Source organism: Geotrypetes seraphini, chromosome 6, assembly GCF_902459505.1.
Source record: "Geotrypetes seraphini chromosome 6, aGeoSer1.1, whole genome shotgun sequence".
Classification (NCBI taxonomy): Eukaryota; Metazoa; Chordata; class Amphibia; order Gymnophiona; family Dermophiidae; genus Geotrypetes; species Geotrypetes seraphini.
In genome coordinates this window covers 238399615-238424542 of record NC_047089.1, presented here as the reverse complement: position 1 = coordinate 238424542, position 24928 = coordinate 238399615, and the positions used below count along the sequence as shown (strand labels likewise).

General features: G+C 42.0%; 1 protein-coding gene across 1 annotated transcript in view; it reads left to right on the top strand.

Moving 5' to 3' along the window:
* The window catches only part of PTCHD1 (patched domain containing 1), a 103318-nt gene extending 82524 nt beyond the window's left edge, over positions 1–20794 (top strand). Inside the window, exon 3 of the mRNA XM_033947395.1 lies at positions 19143–20794. Within this exon, the coding sequence (XP_033803286.1) occupies positions 19143–20794 (1652 nt within the window). The remainder of the gene's footprint in view (positions 1–19142) is intronic.
* The last annotated feature ends 4134 nt before the right edge of the window (positions 20795–24928 follow it).

The following is a 24928-nucleotide window of genomic DNA, read 5'->3' as shown; positions in this document are numbered from 1 at the left end:
GCACAGATGCACTAAAGCCAGTGATCGTCGCTAAACCCATTTTGACAGCTTTAGCAACGATCGCATTTGCCAGCCCGATGTACAAAACGGCTCGCTGCATGTTTTTCCCCTCGATCGCCCATTTTCCAATCCAGCCATGCAAATTATCTAAAACCCCATGCAAACTAGCCAAGCAATTGATGCACTAACATTGCTTGGCTGTGCACAAAAAAAGCAAGGGTTTTAGCAATCTGAAATAAACGACTGTAACCGAGAGGTGTTACCGAAAGGTCTGTCTGTCCCATTTAAAAAAAGAAAAAAAAAAACACTCCCTGCCAGTGCCCCCCCCCCCCCCACTTGAGTCAGTCAGGGCCTTAGACTTCTCCCCCTTGCATCCTTGGATACAGAGGGAGGAGCCTAAGGCCCTGATTGGCTCAGATGCCAAAGTCACCCAAGGACCTGAAGAAGTTGTAAACAGTTCTGCATTGAATCTTCAATCAGGTTAATTAAAAGTTTCACTTATCAATTTCATCCTGGTCTCAGCTTGATTTCTTTTCAACTAATTAACTGAAGGACTTTTCTTCCTCTCATCTCCACCCCAAGTGGCAACATGTCTCCCTCTCTCTAGTATATAGACATAGAACAGAAGATAGAGGTCATGGCAAGACAAAGCAAGTAGGTAGGGGAAGGAACTACCATATTATAGTATAGTAAAGTATGACATACAAGGGAGGGACTGCTGTCTTCAGGTTCATCTCAAAAGAGAAAAATTTGGAAATAGGCATCTGTAAATAAAATAATCTTAAGCCATGATTAAAAATTGTCTATAGAGGCTTGGTCTCGGAGAGGTTGTGGCACTGTTGCAGTCGATTCCAGTGTGTTGGACCTTGGACTGAAAAAAATATCCTGTCAGGTATGTTTGTGGACAATTTCCCAGAATGAGGGTACAGTTAGGTGATTTTGGAGAGAAGATCTTACAATTCTGTTCAGCAACATTTAAAAAGGAGAGTCATTGAGTATGATATCATAAAGATAGATCTGAGCGTGCCCATAGTTTCATTTTCACTGTGTGTGGTGTTAAACTGAGTAAGAACATCCCGTGGTATTATGACTTCAGATCATGTTATTTTGTAGTAAGTATGTTTATTTTCATAGTGTGGTATTTTTAGTCTTTCTCTTTTGATGGTACGGTATTCTGAATCCCTACCATTGCTTTAACTTCCCTGACACTGTATTGACTTACTTGCTTTGGTTTCTCTTTCACTTTTAAATGTTTTCTGCGTTTTTCTTTATATCTTTTGAGTTCATCATTTTGATAGCATGATCTACAGACTTGATTATTTCTCAAATATAGGTCTCCACCCCTTGTCCTAATATTGGTTCTTTTTGAGCATCTTTTTTACATATGCCTCAGGCTTTTTGGCAGTTTTCCTTTTTTTTGTTTATCGTCTGGGTCCTTTCTTACACAGCATTACTTTGTCCTTTCGGTCCTTTTGTTTGCATTCGCTGGCACACTATGTAAAATGGCTGTTGTGTTTGTTTTAGAAAATATTTCTAACCAAGTTTTTGTTTATGTTTTGAAGTACACATTTTTTTCAAAACGCACTTAAGGGATCCTTACACGTTGAACTATTGGACAGTCCTTTTTCAGAGTACTTATAGGTACTGTACTTTCATTCTTCAAAAAGTTCTTAGGCATTCCTTGGTTAACTATTCGTATCCATCACGAACAGATCGGCAAAAGTTATCATGCCGCTGTACCGGGCCATGGTGCACCCTCGCCTGGAGTACTGCGTTCAGCACTGGTCGCCGTACATGAAGATAGACATGGTACTACTCGAAAGGGTCCAGAGAAGAGCGACTAAGATGGTTAAGGGGCTGGAGGAGTTGCCATATAGCGAAAGATTAGAGAAACTGGGCCTCTTTTCCCTTGAGCAGAGGAGATTGAGAGGGGACATGATCAAAACATTCAAGGTACTAGAATAGACTTAATAGATAAGGACAGGTTGTTCACCCTCTCCAAGGTAGGGAGAACGAGAGGGCATTCTCTAAAATTGAAAGGGGATAGATTCCGTACGAGCATAAGGAAGTTCTTCTTCACCCAGAGAGTGGTAGAGAACTGGAACGCTCTTCCGGAGTCTGTCGAAGGGGAAAACACCCTCTAGGGATTCAAGACAAAGTTAGACAAGTTCCTGCTTAACAAGAACGAACGCAGGTAGGGCTAGTCTCAGTTAGGGCGCTGGTCTTTGACCAGAGGGCCGCCGTGTGAGCGGACTACTGGGCACGATAGACCACTGGTCTGACCCAGCAGCGGCAATTCTATGTTCTATGTTTGGAATATATTTTTTTAACATACAGTATATTTAACTTTGGAATTTGTCTTTTCATTATGATTTTGTATACATTTTAAAGTTCTTTGACTTATATGTTAGTTTTGGTATAATTTTACACGTCTTTATATTATTTTGTATATTTTAAGTCATATGTGTGTGAATATTGTTTTTTTAAATTTATTCACAGACTCCTGAGGAAGGCATATGTTTCTGTACCAAAACGTTTGAAGTGCCTGAGTCTGCCTGTATTTATAGTATTGAACGTTTTGTTTTATTAAAGATCCCATTTGGAAACATCTCTTTTTTCCCCACTTGCTTCTTTTTAGTTTGATATTTGTGTGGGAACATGGCGTTGCTTTGTGTGCATTTATCTTGAAACAGAACCATTTATTTATTAAGATCACTACACCAGCTTTCCTTTCATGGGAAGAGGTAAAAATATCTCCTACCAACTCACGCTGTAATTTAACAAGCTATGGCAGCATTATGAGTGCGTAAACTTTTCAGAATTTTTTTTCCCATTTGATATGAGATGATATTTGATCCACATTCCAAGACATTATACATAGTTCTCTTTAACCCAGGATCCCAACATAAGAAACGATACAAAACAATATGTAATATAAGCAAGAGAGAACCTAAGTGCCCAGCCCTTGCTCAGAGTAAATTTTTAATTAAATTCTGCTGTCCTTTCCCACAAACAGCATTGAACTAACGAAAGCTTAAGAGATCCTGCCTCTTCAAAGCAGAAAAACCCAAGAACCCACCCAATCACAATCCCCCCTCCCAACATCCTCTGCTTAAACATCACAGACAGATACTCAACCAGCCAAAGGCTAGGGATAAAGCCAATCACAATTTAATTCACAAAGGTCCCCACCCACCCCGTCTAATGGTCACAAAATAGTCATAGTGAAATAAATCTACTAAGAGTCAACAAAGTGAATATGAGAACAGTTACTTTTCTTCTTGTTCACCAGCTCCAGCAGCAGCCAGAGAGTAGAAAGTAATCTTCAGTTAGCCGGAAGTGAGCTGAGTCATGGTGGCGTAGAGGTCTCATTATCTGGTGAGTATGCCAACACTGCAAATGCTGGGCCGCTCAAATTTAAGTCAGATAGGGCTTTCTCTGGAGCATGGAATTCCTTCCATTTACCCCCAGTGTTAACCTACAGAACCATGGGGTATTGCAGCATAAAACATTTGTTTTGTGTGTAACACAGCACAGCGTCTTGTGGCCAGTGCCACCGAGAAGTCTTGGAAAATGCACACTAGTGTGCCATTATATTGCATCGGCCGAGATTTTGTGCAAATTATTTGTGGACGATTTGAGTCTTCATGCTTGGGACCGACTTGATGGGCCCTTTCAATGTCCATCGGGCCAAATTCTACGTCCAAGGAAAATACCTGCAAGATCCATGTCGCTAGCAAGTCACTCAAATCTCCATCAACCCATGAACTGCAAGGTGTTTCTAAGAAACCTATTTTATTTCTTCATAGTATTATTTATCTGTTAACACATTTTTCCCATTCAATTCATCATTGTTTTGAGTGATAATTTGAATATAACATTTCAGTTGTTTAAGTATTATTATTGTGTTTAGATTTTATATCTTTCCAGATTGATTTTTTTGCTCAGTATGTTTTATTCATTATTAGTTCTTGTTTTAAGGACTTTTTTTGTAGTGGTATGGGATTAATTTTATATTGTAAACTATTAGTAAGCTGCAGTATATAAGAACCGCTCTGTTATATTCTAGGTCCTCCAATTTTTCAGAGTGCTGCTGCAACAGTGATTGCATGGAGGTCAGCTGTGGAGCCATTTTGGTTGTGTCTTCCTTGATGGGACTAATGTGATGCTCCATATCTCCTGGATAGTCCCTGGATTATCTGTTTGATCTGCACTATCTGTTCTTTTAAATTGTCAAACTGGACCTGAAGTGCTTGTAGGCGACTTCCGATACCAAATAGTTCCCTATACAGGTATATGCAGCACCAACAGGCCCGTCTGCCATCTTTTTGCCTTGTGAGCACAATTTCTTCCACTCTTTCTCTTGATTTTTAGACATTTCAAGCTGAGATGTAACCAAACATCAGTCCATACACCAGCGCCCAATATCATAGAAGAGATAAATTCCAAAATATAAGATGCAATGATTCCAGATTATAGAGGGGGAACACTTGGAGTAGTTCGGTCACAAATCTGACTCCGCTCACCATATCATGTGATATCCAAATCCCATTCTCTTTTTACCATCTTAAAAACCTCTGCCCATCTATATTTAATCTTGTTAACACCTAAAACAAATGGGATTTACATTAATGGGAGAGGGGAACAAAATGGTAACATGAATGCAAACACTGCTGATTGCTGCATTAGTTTTTACCTTCTTTGTTGAAATTATGCCCTCTAAGTTGATTCCGTTATAGAATACTAGTGTAAATCTACATCAACACGCCAACATCTAGGCACTCTCACTTACACCATGTTAATAGCAGGTAGTCTGTAAACGGTAGCTTAGATGCTGTCTTCCCGGGGGCGCTAGTGCCTCTCCTTTCTGCCTTCCTCCCGTGTACCTCTAAAAATGTTCACCGGCGCAAGCAGCATCTTCTACGTCAAACATAGGTGCCAGAAATGTAGGCCTTCAAAACCCAGGGCTACATTTCCAGCGCCTATGTTTGAGGTAGCCACAATTGTAGAAACGGCACCATTGCGTGATTGACACACGATCAGCGGCTGTTTTTAGGCGGCTGCCGATATCAGCACCATTTGTAGAATCTGGCCCCAAGTGACTAATTGACATAAAGTGACTTGTTTGATGTAGGGAAGATTACAGTGTTTGAAGAAAGCTTAATAAGTTGCTTATATGTTGCTTCCCAAATACGTTTCATGAGGTTAATGCTAATATAAGTTTTATTGGTTAAATAAACTGTTTTAACAGTTCAGTCAACTTTGATCACAGCAGTCTTTTTGACTCTTCCTGGGGTGAAAGGTGGAAAATCCCATCCACCTTTCTTTCCCAGATGGAGGCACCAGGCGCCAAGAATATAAGGGACCAATAGAATCTGCCCAAAGGAAACTCCTGCCAGGTCAACCCCAGACCCAGAGAGTTACAAGGGAGTCTTACACTATCTAAAGCCAAAAGGACCATTTCAGATGTACAACTGTCTCAAAATCCCAATTGAAATGGGTGAATAGTGCCTACATCTTTATAATGTATCAATAGCTGATTTTAGACAGATCCCTTAAAAATAAGAGCTTATAGACTATGCAGTAACAATTTTTATACTTAGGTTCAAAAGAAAGTTTTTCACATTTGGGGCTTAATGGTTGCAATTTTCAAAAGAGGGGAGGAGAAGTGCTGGATGCATTCTCCTTTCTCTGCCCCTTCTCCACTCCTTTTCTCCTATAGAGGCAAAAGTAAAGTATCTATACCTACAGTAAAGATGGAGGCAATAATTATCTGATCTGTTTACCCATAGAAAATGACTTGCTCTCTAAGGAGCCCTTCTATTAAAAGATGCACTTAACATGTAGTTAGTATGTATGGAAACAGGTTATTCTGCAGCCCTGTTAATGGGTTTTGCAGTGGTTTGCCTATTATCTAAGAGTTACTTAATTTTTTTGAATTTCTCTGTCAGGAGCCATGGCATGGCGGAAGATTGGCCATGGAAGGCATTTGGCTGTTAATGTGCTAGGGACTCCAGCCAGTCAGGTTTTCAAGATATCTCTAATGAATATGCATGAGGCCTGTCACCTCTATTATATGCAAATCTGCCTCATGCATATTTATTAGAGATATCTTGAAAACCTGACTGGCTGGGGTGACCCTTTTATGGCTTTCTCTCCTTTAACAAATTGTATTTCTCCCCTAATCCTTTTGTCTCCTTTATGTCAATGTAGTCTAATTGTTTAATGTCTTCTCCTTGATTTTAATGACTACGATTCTGTGAACAGCTTAGGCAATTTTTTTAAGCAGTATATCAAATTTCAAATAAAACTTGAAAACCTGATTAGGGATATCTTGAAAATCTGACTGGCTGAGGGTCTTCCAGGACAGGTTTAAGAACCACTGCCCACCGTCTCCTAAATAGGAGCTGCTATATGCTTCTGCGTTAATAGGAAGCAGGTACCATACATTAATTAAAACATTAACACATGATCTACAAAGGAAAATTCAAGGAATGCCCTCCATTAGGTGTAATGTTAGTTTTGTACATGGCACTTTAATTTCCTGGGTTAGCGCGCAGTAAATGCAAAATCTAGCACCACAAAATGCAATATGATACAAGAATACAGTGGCTAATTTTAGTCAACAACTTATAATTGGAGTATATAAACAGATTCCAACCACTATTAAAAATAAACACTTTTAGTTCTTTAGACCTCAGCAGTGTAATCCGGAAATAAAATTTTCAAATTTCACTGGGTAGCATTGTACACTACTATCTTCATTGGTCTTTGCAAATTTTCAATATGGTCAAACTGATGAGTTGCCGATAAAAAGGGACATTTCCTTGAAACAGCTTGCTGGCAAAACATGTTGGAAGAAATCCCCCGTCGACAGTTCAGCTAAGTGAATAATTTACACTTAAATAAAAGGGATAAACAAAAGGAATTGTGGCAGACAGTGGCATAGTAAGGGGGCCGGGGCTGGGGTATATCGCCCCATGTGCAATTTCAGTGAGGGCACTGGCACCTCTCCGCCATGCCACACTCATGACATTCCTCCCCCCTCCCCCACCCCATACCTCTGTAGATCTTCGCTACTGTGAGCATCTTTTCCTGCCTGTTGCTCACACTGGCCTGGTTCCCCTCTGAATCACTTCCGGGTCACGGGGCCAGGAAGTGTCATCAGAGGTTATATCCAGTGCTGGTGCTAGGAGCTTGCAGGAGAAGCCACTCGCGCTGGCAAAGATTTAGAGGTACGGAAGGGAGAGTATGCGTGTGGAGTGGGGGGCGGCAAGGAGCGGGGGGGATGCGGAAGGAGCAGGGGCACTGGGGGTCACCACTGCCCTGGACACCTTCTACCCTTATTATGCCACTGGTGGCAGAGTGTCCTAGTCTGGCAGGCTAGCCTCATGGAGAAGGCTGGCCTGAATTATCAGGAACAAATAACACACATTTCACAAACACTGTTACCATAAACAAAGTGGTTTGTCTCACACTCAATATAACAATAGCACTGTGGCTTACCTCAGCCAGGCAGTAATGAGTATTCTTTTCCCTTCAGCTTTCCCTTAGCTTTCAGGTGGCAGCCTTCAGTTTCTCCAGGCTTCTGCCCTAGCTAAGGTGACCATACGTCCCGTTTTCAACGGGACAGTCCCATTATTGGACCGACCATCCCGTTGTCCCAAGCCACCATTTCAGGACGCCAAAATGTCCTGTTTTCAGGGACAGCGTCCCGAAGCTGTGCGCGGGGACAAGGGGACGGTCGGTCCAGCGCCAAACCCCTGCAGTGTTCTCTGCGCCCGGCTAATCCTGCTTCTGCCGCCGATGCTCCTTCCCGGGGCTAGGGTGGGATTGGGGCGGGGCTAGGGCGGGATTGGGGGCGGTACTGAGAATTAATAGATGTCCCCTTTTGATGAAAAAAATTAATGGTCACCTTAGCCCTAGCCCACATCTAGGAAAACTGGGAGTCCTTTCTTAGGGATATCTTCCTTTGGGACCTCTCTTTGATTGAGTAAAGTCTGGGCAGAAATACTCCTCCCTGAATTCTGCCCCTCTGATTCCGCACCGCACCTCAGGGCATTCTGGGACACGTAGTTTTCATTTAACTGACTAACACCCCCCTGCTGCCCAGTAGCCTAACTGCGGTCTTATAGAATGGAAACACCTGAATCTTTTACAGTGATGATATCTATACAGTATATTGAAAATTTGCAAAGACCAATGAAAATGGTGGTGTGCAATGCTACCCAGTGAAATTTGAAAATTTTATTCATGGGCTACACTGCTGAGGCCTAAAGAACTAGCTTTTAATAGTGGTCGGTTCTATTACCACAAAATGCAAACCTTATCAAATAGCTGTTTCATTATTGGGACATACCGAAAGGAAAATAGGACTATTAATATAAGTAATGTAGGTAAGGGCAGCACATTTAAATATGTTATCTAAAGAAAATATTCCGTTTTCATTTATACATATGTAATTTTATGTGTCCTTTGATAAGTCGCTGAGGCCTGGATGCTCTAAAATTGCAGTTAAAATCCTGTAGGTCACTGTGGGGTCAGTAAATAGTCCAATTTGAAAACAGTGATTGATGTTCAAACAATTTTGCATGCAAATGAGTTTCCCGGAGGTCCACAGTAATCCCATCTGATCAGTCATTGGAGAAAGCGAATGACACATGCAAAGAGCCAGTAGGGAAAGGCCTGAACAGCTGAGCGGCAAGGGAAGCCCTGAAACAGCAGCCTCCTACTATCAGCTGTTCGGGGCAGGAGTAGGTGTGCATGTGTTATACACACATAAAATCTGTGCCATTTTTTTTTAACATGAAATTTTATTGAAATGTTTTCATCAAAATACAGAAAAGAAAATAATAAGGTATTAAATCTAACACCAATACAAATACAAATGGAGTAGCGTAATGCATGAAAACCAGTAATACAATAAAAGATTATTACAAAATACTCAATAATAACATATTGTACAAACTATGAGGAAAAAATTAAAGAAGGAAGGGAGGTTGGGAAAAGGATTAAAGAAAGAAAACCAAAAAGAAGAAAAGGAAAAAGGAATAGAGAATAGATCCCTCAGAGGCCAAAGAGAGAAAGGAGGAGAAATAGTGAGAGACAGAGGACACTCAGAAAAATGCAGAATTAGAAAAATTATAAAGATTGCAAATAGGTCTCAAAAATGGCCCATTTCTGGACAAATTTATTGTTCAGAGGCTGAGACGTAGAGATCAAATGTTCACGTCTGTATTGCAAGAGCACAGACTGCCACCAAAAGTGAATGTTTAACAAAAGATTTCCAGTTAGACAGAATTAATTGTAGAGCAATTATTAAGAGTATTAAACAAGGCGTGTTGAGAGTCAGGAAGTTGAATAGTAGGAGCCTCTGACTTAAGCAGAACTATACTAGTAGAGATAGAAAATTGTATGCCAAAAATTGTTTGTAAAACCGACCAAATATCAGTCCAGAAAGTTTGTAAACTCAAATGGCCCATGAAGCAAGGTTCCTGGTAGCGATTTACAGTTCCAACATTGATTAGAAGGTAAGAGACCAGGAACGTGAAGGTTTTGATGCGTCCAGTTTGCTCTATGGTGTAGAAAAAACATAGATTGTATCAAATAGGCAGAAGAAATAGTTTTCAGAGTTTTGGATCAAAATTCTCAGAAATTTGACAATGGAGCTCATTTTCCCAAGAGCTCTGTAGCAGAATATGAGTATTGAATTGAAAGTTGATGTAGAGCTTGTAGATGGACGAAGCTATGTGCCATTTTACATTCAATATAGAGAAAAGAACAACAATTGAGGGGATGTCCGTAGTGAGAGTTTGCATGATGTTAATGCTTTTAATTACTTTCGAGAGCTGAAGCCACTGGTAAAAAGCCGAGGACAGAAGAGCAAATTTAGCTTGAAGGTCAGCAAAGGATAGGAACTGATTAGCTGAATTACAAGCATCACCAATATACCAAATCCCTCGTTGGGCCCAAGTAGGCCAAAATATAGGAGAATTGTCAATCCGAAACAGCACATTACCGTATGCCAAAGACAGATTTATTTAGATTTACAAATAGAGTTCTCCAATATCTTATCAAGATCCAAAAGGCAATGTATTGAATTGGAGATAATAAGGTTGCTTCTTTGGATAGTAGTGTCAGATGTTAATAACGGTACGAGGGAAGTAGATGTATTAAGAAAGGAAGTTTCCAGTCGTAACCAGAGTGGACAATAATCTGGTGAAGTAGAAAACCAATGACTAGCTTGTTGTAATATAAAAGCCTTATGATTTATATAGAAATCAGGAAGAAAAACCCCAGCTTTATCTTTAGGAGCCTTGAGTTTTTTAAGGGCTATTTTGGAGGGTTTATTGTCCCAGATAAAAAATGAGATATGCTTTTCAATGGCTTTATATAAAGAGGGTGGAAACAAGTTGGGAATCATACTGAGAACAGAATTAATCTTAGGTGCAAAAACCATTTTTATAGTTTCAATACGGCCCCACCACGAAAGATGAAGGGGGTGCCATGCTTGTAGGATTTTGTAGTGGCGATAATGCTTTCCCCATTGTGTTTAATAGTAGCCAAAAAAGGTAGTATAAAAGTCTATACCTAAATATCTTATATGGGAAGATGACCATACTAAACCATAAGGTTAAAAAAAGTTATGCCGGGACCCCTCCCAATGACAGCCCACACCCCTTAAATTAAAAAAAAAAAAAATCAGCAGGAGGAAAGCCCATTCCTTCCTGCTTCGGTCCACATCCTCCTGCCGCTGGGGCCCCTGTGAACCCCCAACAGCCCTAAACCCCAACACCTCCCTACAACCCCATATCTTTTTTATGAAAATCTGGCAGGAGTGATGCCCATTCCTTCCTGCTGACAGGCCCAGGCCCACCTCTTCAAAATGCTGGGTCTTCCCCTTCCCAGTGCATCTTGGAATGCCCTGGAAGAGGCCTAAGAGTCTGATTGGTCCAGGCACCTAAGGCCCTTCCCACAGGCATGTGGGATCTCTTGGAGAGAGAAAGAGATAATGGTTATTGCGGATAGGCAGACTAGATGGGCCATCATGTTTTTATATTTCTAACCAATCAGAGTCTTAGGCATGCTAGGATGTACCGGGAAGGAGTCTAAGGTCCTGACTATCTAAGGCCACTCCTATGGGAGGATCCTTAGGTGCATGAGCAATCAGAGTCTTAGGCCCCTCCCAGTACATCCAGGTCAGAATCTAATCTTATGTCTTTTAAAGTAAGTCAAAACCGTATTGTTTAAAGAGGCCTCTTCATGAATGCTTTTTTGCTTTAATACTGTTAATTATGTGCTTGATAGAAGGAGATTAGATATTGTTTATTGATGCCCAGACCTTTTTTGTATGTGTGTCTTTGTAAAGCATTCAGATAAAAATCAATAAACAGTCTACAAGGGGCATAGCAAAAATTGAAACATCATTATTGTGGAACGCAAATGTGTTGTTTGTGAAAGAAATGGTTCTCAGAGCATAGTACTGCTTATGAGGGCAAGGCAAATTCTGCAGTGACAGGAATATTTTGCTGCTTTTTTAACTCAATCAAATGATTTCTCTTTGTTTCATATAGAATTTTCTTTGTTACTTCATTATAAATATTAGGGATGTACTTACATTTAAAACATCATGAGCAGTGCCATAGTAAGGGGGGCAGGGGGGGCACTCCACCCTGGACGCCATGTTGATGGGGGCACCGACACCCTTCCTCATCTCCACCTCCCACCTCTTCCCACCCCTCCCCCTTCATTCCCCATAACTCTAGTTGTTTACAGCCGCGAACAACTTCAATGTGCTCCTCGCGACCGCGTTGTCTCACCCACTGATGTCACTTCCAGGTGCTGTGCATAGGAACTGGCTTCAGAGGGAGAGCTAATGGGGTCGCGAGGAGCACGTTGAAGTTCTTGTTGCTCACAGTGGTGAGGTACGGGGAAAGGGAAAGAGGCACGCACACAGTATGGGGGATCAAGGAAGGAATGGGAGGCGGAGATGAGGGTGGGGGAGGGATGCCTCTTACCCTCGCTATGCCACTGATCATGAGGAGTCTCAATGGCTTGGGAAACTAAACATTCCAAAACTTTTTGACCTGCACAAACCTGTATATATATTTTTCCCCCCAATCGTATTTTCAATACTTTTATTTCTAGTTTTTGTTCCTTTTTCACTAATTAATTCCTTGGAAGTGCTTTTGTGCTTTTTGTAAATATGACAGTATCATGATTGAAGAGGTAAGAACATAAGAATAGCCTTATTGGGTCAGACCAATGATCTATCAAGCCCAGTAGCCCGTTCTCACGGTGGCCAATCCAGATCACTAATACCTAACAAAAACCCAAGGATTAGCAACATTCCATGCTACCGATCCAGGGCAAGCAGTGGCTTCCCCCATGTATTTCTCAATAAAAGACTATGGACTTTTCCTCCAGGAAATTGTCCAAACCTTTTTTACAACCAGCTACGCAAGCCGCTCTTACCACAACATCTGGCAATGAACATAAGAATTGCCGCTGCTGGGTCAGACCAGTGGCCCATCATGCCCAGCAGTCTGCTCACGCGGCGGCCCTCTGGCGCCCTAACTGAGACTAGCCCTACCTGCGTAAGCTCTTGTTCACCAGGAACTTGTCTAACTTTGTCTTGAATTCCTGGAGGGTGTTTTCCTCTATAACAGGCTCCGGAAGAGCGTCCCAGTTTTCCACCACTCACTGGGTGAAGAAGAATTTCCTTATGTTCAATTTTAGAGAGTGCCCTCTCGTTCTCCCTACCTTAGAGAGGGTGAACAACCTGTCCTTATCTACTAACCCTTCAGTACCTTGAATGTTTCGATCATGTCCCCTCTCAATCTCCTCTGTTCGAGGGAGAAGAGGCCCAATTTCTCTAATCTTTCGCTGTACGGCAGCTCCTCCAACCCCTTATCCATCTTAGTCGCTCTTCTCTGGACCCTTTCGAGCATTCCATAGCTTAACTATTCTCTAAGTGAAAAAATTTTTCCTCTCACTGATTTTAAAAGTATATTTCTGTAACTTCATCAAGTGTCCCCTAGTCTTTGTAATTTTTGACAGAGTGAAAAATCGATCAATTTGTACTCATTCTACTCCACTCAGGATTTTGTAGACTTGAATCATATGTCCCCTCAGCCATCTCTTTTCCAAGCTGAAGAGCCCTAACCTTTTTAGTCTTTCCTCATAAGAGAAGAGTTCCATCCTCTTTATCATCTTGGTCACTCTTCTTTGAACCTTTTCTTTCTTGAGATAAGGAGATCAGATTTGAACGCAATACTTCAGGTGATGTCGTACCATGTAGCAATACAGAGGCATTATAACATTCTTAGTCTTGTTAACCATCCCTATCATAATAATTCCTAGCATCTTGTTTGCTTTTTTGGCCGTTGCCACACATTGGGTGGAAGGTTTCATCATATTGTCTACGATAACACCCAGATCCTTTTCTTGGGTGCTAACCCCCAAGGTGGACCCTAGCATCTGGTAACTGTGATTTCGGTTATTCTTCCCAATGTGCGTCATTTTACATTTGTCCACATTAAATTTCATCTGCCAATTGGATACCCAGTCTTCCAATTTCCTAAGGTCTGCCCAGTTTTTCACAATCTGCATGCGTTTTAACAACTTTGAACAGTTTAGTATCATCTGAATATTTAATCAGCTCAATTGTCGTTCCAATTTCCAGATTATTTATAAATAAGTTAAATAGCACTGGTCCCAATACAGATCCTTGCAGCACTCCACTGTTTACTCTCCTCCATTGAGAAAAATGACCATTTAACCCTACCCTCTGTTTTCTATCTGATAACCAACTCCTAATCCACAACTGAACTTTGCTATCTATCCCATGACCCTTTAATTTTCTCAGGAGCCTCTCATGAGGAACTTTGTCAAAAGCTTTCTGAAAATCTAGATACACTACATCAATCGTACATCCACATATTTATTCACACCTTCAAAGAAGTCAAGCAAATTGGTGAAGCAAGATCTTCCTTAGCTGAACCCATGCTGACTCTGTCTTATTAAATCATGTTTGTCTACGTGTTCCACAATTTTATTTTTTATAATTGCTTCTAACATTTTGCCCAGCATTGAAGTCAAGCTTACCAGTCTGTAATTTTCCGGATCTCCCCTGAAACCCTTTTTAAAAATCAGTGTAACATTGGCCACCCTCCAATCTTCAAGTACTACAGATGATTTTAGTGACAGGTTACAGATCACTAATAGCAAGTCAGCAATTTCATGTTTAAATTCTTTTAGTACCCTGGGATGTATACCATCTGGTCCCGGTGATTTATCACTTTTTAACTTGTTGATTTGCCTTAGTACATCTTCCAGATTCACTGAGATTTCTTTCAGTTCCTCTGCATCATCACCCTTGAAAACCATTTCTGGTTCAGGTAGATCTCTTACATCTTCTTCTGTAAAAACCAAAACAAAGAATTCATTCAGTCTGTCCGCTATAGTCTTATCCTTGCTGAGCATCCCTTGTGCTCCTTGATCATCCAACAGGCATGGGCTGTGATACAAAGATAAGTGGGTGAGGGATGAGTGGGAGAACGGTATAGAAAATTGAATAAACTGTGTGGTTTCAAAGAGCAGAGGTCTGATAGGGGAGAAAGGCTGAGAAAGGGTTCTGAGTAGAGAGGGTCAGGTTGGAGCGAAGAAATATTAAGGGGTAAAGAGAGGGATGGAAGTGGCAGGAGTGGTGAGACTAGGAAGAAAAAAATAAGAACAAGCAGCAACAAAATAATTTGTAGATTTTTGTGCTCCTGATTCAAATCAATCAGCTGCTTCCCACAACTGAGCGAGCCCAAGAATCACTAAGTATGAGATATAATATTACTAATTGCACTGGTAAGTTTTGGATAGCAGTTGGTATTTGCTCTTTTCTTCCAACCTTGCAGTCACTGGGGGTAAATAAAATATTTCATTGGAAGGATGGGGAAAGGGGAGAAGGTTGTGGGAGGATGAAATGCCATGAACTGAAAAGTTTTGTCCTGCTTATACTGTGAATGTACTCTTGAAGCCCATTCTGGGCTCCTTTGAGAGGACGGGCTACATAAATAAACTTATTTTCTCTTGGTAGCTCTGATACTGAGAGGAACTATAGTCAGACATTGAACCAAGGGAGAATGGAAAGTAACACTGTTCCCATTCCTCACAAAAATTAAAAATATTATTCCTCCATTACATTCCACAGGAGATATGATAGAAATGGTGGGGGCACTGGGCTATGTGAGCCTAAAGAAGTAGCACAGCATCTGTGGCAGGAAGAGTGGCAGGAGACCATTGGCAGTATTGAGGATCAGGGAGAAGTAGGGTTACCAGATGTCCGAATTTCCCCGGACGGCTTTTCAAAACTCGGCACTTTGTCCAGGTTTTGAAAAGCTTTGATGAAATCACATGTGCAGATGCCTTCCTGCCTGACAACAGCTGGCAGTGTAGGGGCGGGGCTAGGGTGGGATTGGGTGGTGAAACTGGGGTGTGATGGACAGAACTGGGCAGGCCTGGGGGTGGGTCTAGGGCAGCAGTCTCAAATTCAAACCCTTTGTAGGGCCACATTTTGAATTTGTAGGTACTTGGAGGGCCGGAGAAAAAAAATGTCTTATTAAAGAAATGACAATTTTGCATGAGGTAAAACTCTTTATAGTTTATAAATTTCCCCCTCCCCCCCAAAGGCCTGCATGTTCCCCCATTCTTTGCAGCATCCTCCAGCTTCCCCCTTGGCCTCCCAGTCTTAGTTTCAGGTAATTACCGCAGCCTGCAGAGAGGATCGCTGGTGCTGTAGCGTTCCTTGCAGGCTGCCATCGGCCTCCGCAGCATGTTCCCTCTGCCGCGGTCCCGCCCCTCCTCTGACATCAGGGGCAGGATCGCGACAGAAGGAACGTGCTGCTGAGGATGACGGCAGCCTGCAAGGATCGCCACAGCACCGGCGATTCTCTCTGCAGTCCGGTAATTATCTGAAGGTAAGAGCTGGAAGCCAGAAGACGCTGCAAAGAGCGGCCAGCACTAGTACAAACCGCAAGCCACAAAATAGCACCTGGCGGGCCACATGTGGCTCCCAGGCAGCAAGTTTGAGACCACTTGTCTAGGGGGTCTGGATTTTCCAAATGGAAACTGTGTGCGTTTCCTGGTTTGCCTCCCTGGCTTTCTTCTTGCTTAATTGCTGTATTCTTGCTCCCCTCATGGTAAAACTCTGCAACCAGCTCCCAGGTCTCAACTCAGCTCCTTGAGCTGGATGCTTAGCTTGTTCCTTGGCCACTGGAGCAATATCCTACAGGCAGCTCAGAACACAGTAGCTTAGTATGAGTGTATGCTCCTATGCTCTGGGCTGCTAGAACATGTTCTCCCACTCAGCATGGAATCTTTGAGGTTTCAAACTGTGATCATTGCTAGGCTTCCACAACTCAGGGGGAGCATATGGCAAACAATCTGTTGTGGACTCTGCAGAAAGAAAGTGGCCATTGGTCTGGAATCTGAGTGCCACAAAAGGGAATGGGGAACCAGTATCAGAAAACAGAAATGTGCCTAGAGCCAGGGAGAGCAGAGCAGGGGAATGATCCAAGCCTTTGGTCAAGAGAGTCACAAATTGAAGATGAGTTAAGAACATAAGAATAGCCTTACTGGGTCAGACCAATGGTCCATTAAACCCAGTAGCCCGTTCTCACGGTGCCCAATCCAGATCACTAGTACCTGGCCAAAAATTAGAAAGTCTGGAGAGTGAAAAGTGGGAATCGGTAAAGGGATGGGTAAGCCAAGCATTCATCAAACAGCAGCTGGATAGGGAAAAGGTTGTAGGTTCAAGCCCAGTGCTGCTCCTTGTAATCCTGAGGTTGCAGGTTCAAGTCTAGTGCTGCTCTTTGTGATCCTGGCAAGTCACTTCATTGCTCCAGGTACGTTAATCAGATTGTGAGCCCACCAGGACAGATAGGGAGAAATACTTGAGCACCTGAATGTAAAAGCACTTAGGCTATAAGTGATCTATAATACAAAATAAATAAATAAAAGTACCGTATATTGGAGCTTACTGGGGAGTATAGAGAAATAGAAGACTGGGACAATGGAAAATGAGAAGCAGAACAGGCTAAAAAGATTTAGGTAGTGGAGCAGGAAGAGAGCTATTAAACTCCCTTTCCTCAAATATAAAACATCAAATTAAACCTATGCAGGAGGAGTAAGGAGGGGGGAAAGGACTAGGAGGAAGAAGAAATTAGAAGAAATGAAAAAAATTGGGGGAATAGATGGGCTGAGGGAAGTGAGGGACTGGTTCAGGGGTGGGGAACTCCGGTCCTCGAGAGCCGTATTCCAGTCGGGTTTTCAGGATTTCCCCAATGAATATGCATGAGATCTATTTGCATGCACTGCTTTCAATGCATATTCATTGAGGAAATCCTGAAACCCCGACTGAAATAAGGCTCTCGAGGACCGGAGATTCCTACCCCTGGACTGGTTGGAGAAAAGTGCTATGAACGGCTTGAATGGAGAGAGAGAGCAGAGATTTACACTATTGTCTAAATTGACTTTGCTAAATAAGCAGAGTAATTAATTTAAAAAGACAATGAAATCACCTACTGAAGTCTAAGCTTACCTTTCCCGAAGTTTGAATACCAGCAGGTAAGATACTCCAATTTATTTTCTTCCCCTTAGCACTTCTTAAGGTCTAGGAGCAGCAAAGTTCTGGTTAACTTTATATAGCTGTGTTTCTAAAGTGTTATCAGCTATACACTTCTCCTTTCGTATTCGCTGTGATAGGAGATTAACAGACCCATGAATACAGAAAAACCGCAAATAACTTTTTTATATGTCATTCGCTGTGAATATGGTGAAACCACAAACAACATGATGGGAGATCTGGCCTGTTCCAGAAGGAGAGGCAAAATACGGTGAAGAAAGTGCTGGGAATCAGCAATTTTCTCTGTAAACACTTGGAATCAGCGATTTCTCTATGCAAGCTGATGTAATTTGGGGGGAGGAGCCAGAAAGCTAAAAACCATGAATAATCGAAACTGCAATTGCTGAAACCGCGAATACGGAGGAAGAAGTGTAATTCCTGGATGAGTTACCCTGCATGGGTCCTGCCCTTTTAACTTTTCTCTTTAATCAGGTATTAATGTTTAATTGAAAGGGAACAGAACAGAGCAGTTTCTTCCTTTGCAAAAATGTACTCTGTAGGGCTAATTTTTCTAGCAAATGATTTCAGATAACTACAAATGTGACCCTACTTTATTTACTAAGTTTTATTAATAGAGATTTCTAAGCTTTTTTAGAGACTAAGCTGATCTTTAAACTAATGTTAAACACTAAACAGAGGCCTTCCTCACAGCGTGCGTTAGTGTTTCCCACAGCTTAGAAAAAGGGCCTTGTAGTGTTCTATAATTTACTTATGTAACTATGCATCTTGCACTCGCTCTGCCTAGACCCCACCATGGGTATGCATCTTCAGAATCTATATGTATAAACAACAGCATTTATACATGTGCAGTCTATAAATGCATTTATTTACATGCTTAAATGCTTCTAAAATGGTCTACTTATTCTAAATATATGTGGTATATATCATAACAGTATGAAATGCATATGTTGCTTGAAAGAATAAATTGAGTTAACCCCTAATCAGCATGGGTTTTATACTTTATGCAGATATTATACCCAGCATAGTGAGGGTAGAAGGCATTGGGGGCTGTAGCACCCCCTCCCCACCGCACCCTCATTTCAGCCCTGCCTCCCGTTCCTTCCATGCCCCCATGCCACTCTCACACCCTCCCTTCCTGCCCAGTATCACTTTAAATCTTCGCCAATGCGAGCAGCTTCTTGGGCATGCTGCTCGCATCACTATTGGCTTTCCCTCTGAAATCACTTCCTGGCCCCTTGACCCAGAAGAGATTTCAGAGGGAGCAAGGCCAATGTGACAAGCAGGCCAGACTAGTTGCTTGTGCTGCAAAGATTTAAAGAGGTACTGGGGCAGGGAAGGGAGGGCATGGGGGGGGTGGCGAAGAGGTGTCAGTGCCCCCACCAATATGGCGCCCAGGGCAGTTCACGCCCTACCTACTTGCCCCTGATTATACCATATTTTCCTTGCTGTTGACTCTGTGCTTAATTTTCTCCTAGTACGCTAAACTATTGCTTGTTTTTCCTTCCAGGTCATGGGTTATATGGGACTTTTGAAATGTTGTCCTCCTGGAGGAAAACAAGAGAAGATCAGCATGTCAAAGAGAGAACTGCAGCTGTGTATGCAGATTCCATGATCTCATTTTCCCTTACCACTGCCATGTATCTGGTAACTTTTGGGATAGGTGCCAGCCCCTTCACTAACATAGAAGCAACAAGGATTTTCTGCCGCAATTGCTGTATAGCAATTTTCTTCAACTACCTCTACACAATTTCCTTTTATGGATCCAGCCTGGTGGTTACTGGTTATATAGAGAACAATTACCGGCACAGTATCTTCTGCAGAAAGGTGCCAAAGCCTGAGATCCTGCAAGAGAAGCCGATATGGTATAAATTCCTTATGACAGCCAAGTTCAATGAAGACACCGACGCAGAGGAGATAAACTCTTATGAGAGTCATCTTTTCCTTTGTTTCCTCAAGCGCTACTACTGTGACTGGATAACAAACACGTACGTCAAGCCTTTTGTAGTTCTCTTTTACCTAGTATATGTTTCATTTGCCTTAATGGGCTACTTGCAGGTCAATGAAGGGTCAGACCTCAGTAACATTTTAGCAACCGAGACACGAACCATTACATACACAACTGCACAGCAAAAGTATTTTAGTAACTATAGTCCAGTCATTGGCTTTTACATCTATGAGTCTATAGAATACTGGAACTCAAGTGTTCAGGAAGATGTGCTACAGTACAGCAAGGGGTTTGTGAGGATATCATGGTTTGAAAGCTATTTGAATTACCTTAGAAAGCTTAATATGTCCACTGGACTGCCCAAAAAGAATTTTACTGATATCTTAAGGTATTCTTTCTTGAAAATACCACGGTACTCTCATTTCTCAGAGGACATCATCATTCCTAAGAAATACAATAATGACGTGGAGGTGGTAGCCTCTAGGATGTTCATGGTTGCTAAGACAATGGATACAAGAAAGGAAGAACTCTATAGTCTCTTGGAAACATTAAGGAGATTGTCCCTCAAGTCCAAGGTGAAATTCATCATTTTCAACCCATCTTTTGTATACATTGATCGGTACGCTTCCTCAGTGGGAGCCCCACTACAGAACTCCTGCATCAGTGCTTTATTTCTCTTGGTTTTTTCTGCATTTCTTGTGACAAGCTCTTTAATTAATGTCTGGATCACCCTTACTGTTGCCTCAGTTGAGTTTGGGGTCATAGGTTTTATGACTCTGTGGAACGTAGAGCTGGACTGCATATCTGTTCTGTGTTTAATTTATGGAATAAACTACACAATAGACAACTGTGCACCACTAATATCAACTTTTATTTTGGGAAAAGAATTTTCAAGGACTAAATGGGTAAAAAATGCTCTAGAACTGCACGGAGTAGCTATTTTGCAGAGCTACCTGTGCTACACTGTTGGTTTAATTCCTCTTGCAGCTGTGCCTTCAAATCTGACCCGTACACTGTTCAGGTGCTTGTTTTTAATAGCATTTGTCACATTCTTTCACTGCTTTGCCATTTTACCTGTGATATTGACTTTTTTACCACCCTCCAAGAAAAAGAGGAAAGAAAAAAAGCATCCAGAAAACCGTGAGGAGATTGAGTGTGTTGAAATGGTAGACATGGATAGTACCCGAGTGGTTGATCAAATTACAACTGTCTGACAGGTTTATTTTTCCTTGTTTCTAATGTTTCACCCTAGGTCTTACTGAAAGAAAGTCTTCATGAAACAAAATGAAACATTAGTTGTTAGAATTCTGGGGGGGGGGGGGGGGGGAGAATTCATCCTGATAGGGATGACAAAATATTACAAAATGTCCACCATCAAATGCCAAGAGATATTTAAAACTAAGGACCCCTTTCACAAAGCTATGGGAGCAAGTACCAGCGCAGCAAATGCGATGCAGCCCACAGGAATTGCATAGGCTGCATCGCATTTGCCACACGGGAATCGCTATCACAGCCCTAAGTATTTAATAAAACAAAAAGGAAATGCGATTTTATTCTCTTCAACACCATCTTGTACCAAGCCATCAGTATTCTGTTCTTTTTATGCTGCAGATCTAAGGATGAGCACCCAGAAATATGTGTGTGTGTGTGTTCATTTTGAGGGGGGGGGGCTGGAATTGAATATTATTAAGAGTGCACTGTCCCATGGATTCTTATGGCTCTTTGAGTTGCACATGCAAATTTGATTACACACCCAATTTGAACCTACAACTTAATTAATAAACCAATCAGTGCCAATAATTGACCACTAAGAAGCAATTAGCACTAATTGGTACTAATTAGAATTTATTCATGTATCTGTTTAGGCATATCCTGTAAAGAGATGCACGTAAATTCTAGTGCAATGAACAAAAGGGAGATGGCCATGGGATGGACTGATTTGTGGATGTTCCAAAAATGTACATGCACTATTATAGAATATACCCAATCCACGCCTACGTTAGGTGTGGGGATTTACACCAGGTTTTAATTGGTGTAAATTGTTGCTGAGTGTTATTCTATATACCTTGCCTAAATTTAGGCTGGTTTATAGAATAGTACTAAGCAGTTTTGGGAGGGTACCATATATAGAATTTCCCGCCAAATGCATTTAGGCCCTGATTCTATAAATGGTGCCTAACTCATAGGCACCATTAGGTGCAACTGTCAGTCATCCACTAAGCGCTGTTTATAGAATTGCACCTAGTAGCGCCTAACTGGTCTTAGGCGCCAGTAGGCGTTGAATCTTTAGACGCACTGCCAATTAGGTCAGGATTTTCTTGGCTTGCATGAATGCACCTAAGTCAAACCATGCCCAAAATCCACCCGGAATCCACCCCAAACCACGTCTACTTGCTGATAGTCACCTATCAGCAAATTAATTTTTTTGTCTAACTTGGTAAGCACGATGTTTTGGGGGTGGAGTTTGGGCATGGATTGAGTTAGCTGCTGGAAGGCACCTACATTAGGCACTGGTATTTCAGGTCATGAAAACTCTGGTGTAATATACCAGCACCTAAGTCAATTTAGGTGTCGTTAGGTGCGATTCTACAAAGAGCACCTAACTTTGAATGACACGTGGTAGGTGCTGTTTTCCTAGGCGCCTGCCAAGTTAGGCATCGTGTAAAGAATCAGGCCCATAATTAACACTCTTAATGGCAAACGACATTTGTTTGAAACAACTGCCCATCCCTAGTAAATATTAGCCTTTTCAATGTTGTTTGTTTCAGGCACATTTCATTAATTTTATTTAATTTCATTCTTTTTCTTTCATTTCATTAAGTTTCATTATTAGCATGCATTGGGGCAGTGTTGTAGCGAGGGTGAGATGTGCCCAATGCGGTAGCGCCCTTCTCCCGCTCGCCTTTCCACCCCCTACCCCATCTGCTCCTTCCCCACTCCCTCCTGCCACATACGTGCGTACCCCTTCCCTTCCGCCATACCTCTTTTAACGTTCCCAGTGAGAGCAGCAACCCCAACCTGCTGTACGCACCAGTGTCAGCTCTTCCTCTGATGTCACTTCCTAGGCATGGATCCAGGAAGTGTTGTCAGAGGAAAAGCCAATGTTGGCGCGAGCAGTAGGTTGGGGTTACTGCTCACACCATGAATATTAAAGAGGTACAAGGGAAGGGGTGCCCATGCAGTAGTGGGGAGCAGGGAACAAGAGGAGGATGGGTGCCAGCGCCCCATCAAGACGGCACCCGGGGCTGACTGCCCCTCCCCCCCTCCGCCTTACTACGGCACTGGGGTCTTTTACTAAAGTGCAGTGGAGTTTTACAGTTATCAGGTGGTAATTGCCAAAATTACCTCAGGGTAAAAGCAAGACCTCAGCGTTAACAATTGGGGGTATTCTTTGTCGAGGTTGTGTTTAATATCAGGATTTAGTGTGCTAAATGATGTAGTTATCAACATGGAATACCATTAAGACCTTATATTTTATCACTAATTCATGCTGTTTTAACATAGGTCCCACTTTATGCAACGAGACTTACGGCCTCTTTTACAAAGCCGCGCTAGCGGCCCCGAAGCCCATAGAGATTTAAAGGGCTTTGGGGCTGTTGCCGCACGGCTTTGTAAAAGAGGCCGTTAGTTAATAGTAACTGGGGTTAACAGTAAAATAATGTCTCAGTGATAGTCCAAGTTGATAACTTCCCTCCTAAATGTCAAGCCACTATGCTAACTGTTGATACATTAACAGCACCAGTTCCCAAGTTAACTTCTTAAGATACACCATAGACCTCATATAACGCTGATGTTGGTATTCAAGATATTTGACTGGGTTATAAGTGAATCCAATTTATATGGGGGTCCAAAGAATGAAAAATAATAAGAAAAAGGGGGTCCACCCCTTGATCATGTTGTAAAATGTAAGTGGTCTCGCATTATATTGAACCGTGTTATATAGGGTCTTTGGTGTACTTTTGAAAAGACCTCCATTATTTGCAAATAAAACAGGCTAAAACAAAAATGAAAAAAAGAATTTCATTGTATTTAGTTCATTTTGTAACAAAGCAAGCCTGTGTTTTTCCATTTTTCATTTTCCTTTAAAATGAATGTGCATCCCTAACAGATACTGAAGTTACTGTTGTTGAGCCCAAGGTCAACTGTCAAGGTTGAAATAGCACTAAGGGGGTAATTCTATAAAGTAAGGACTAACATTTACATGTGCTACATATACAAATGTTTAGCATACTAGCATATATGCACATATGTACTGAATACGCACCTAAGTGCTTTTTTGTAAATATGCACATATCTTACATACTGCATATTTGACATGTGGGTGTATACATGGATGTATCTCTGGCAACAAGGATCACACAGTTACCCAGCTCTAGGCCAGTGATTCCCAACCCTGTCCTGGAGGAACACCAGGCCAATCGGGTTTTCAGGCTAGCCCTAATGAATATGCATGAGAGAGATTTGCATACGATGGAAGTGATAGGCATGCAAATTTGCTTCATGCATATTCATTAGGGCTAGCCTGAAAACCCAATTGGCCTGGTGTTCCTCCAGGACAGGGTTGGGAACCACTGCTCTAGGCTGACGTAAGTGTTTGCGCCTAAGCACATATGTGCATATATATATAGCTTGTTATGCTATTATTCTATAAAGGAAAGCAAGCATCTTTAAGCACCTTCCAGGCACCTATATATATAATATACAGTAGAATCTCTGTTATCCGGCACCCATGGGGATTAGTGGAGGCCAGATAACTGGTTTTCTGGTTGCTTGAGAGTAGTTTGGAAAGACAGGGAGTATTTAACCCAGATCTCAGTTCCTTCCCTCCAGCCCCAAAGCAGCAGAAGCAACGGTGGCGGTGGTCCTGAGCCGTGAACCCCCCCCCCTTCCTGCTTTGGGGAGGGAGGGAGGGGGTTCCACAGCTTAAGAATGCCACCTCTTCTGCTTTGGGGCTGGGGGGAGGAGGGGTTTGCGGCTCAGGACTGCTAACATTGCTTTGGGGCTTGCTGGAGGGAGGGCCGCTACTTCAGGCGACTTTTTTTCTCCCCAGTGATTTTTTTTTTGCCAGTTGGGTGAGAGTACTGGTTTCTTGAGAGTGCCAGTTACTTGAATAACAGTTAAATGAGATTCTACTGTATATATAATATAGGTGAACAGTTATAGAAATATACTCCAAGTGTCTGATTCTATATCCATAAACAAAAAAGCTTAGTAAATCAGTCCCTAAGGGGTAGTTCTATAATGAGCTGCCTAGATTTAGGCAGCAAGAATGCATACTCATGTAAATGACTATTTCCCAACTCTATGCTGTAAGTACATGCAAATATCAATGCCAAGTTCTTTTCATG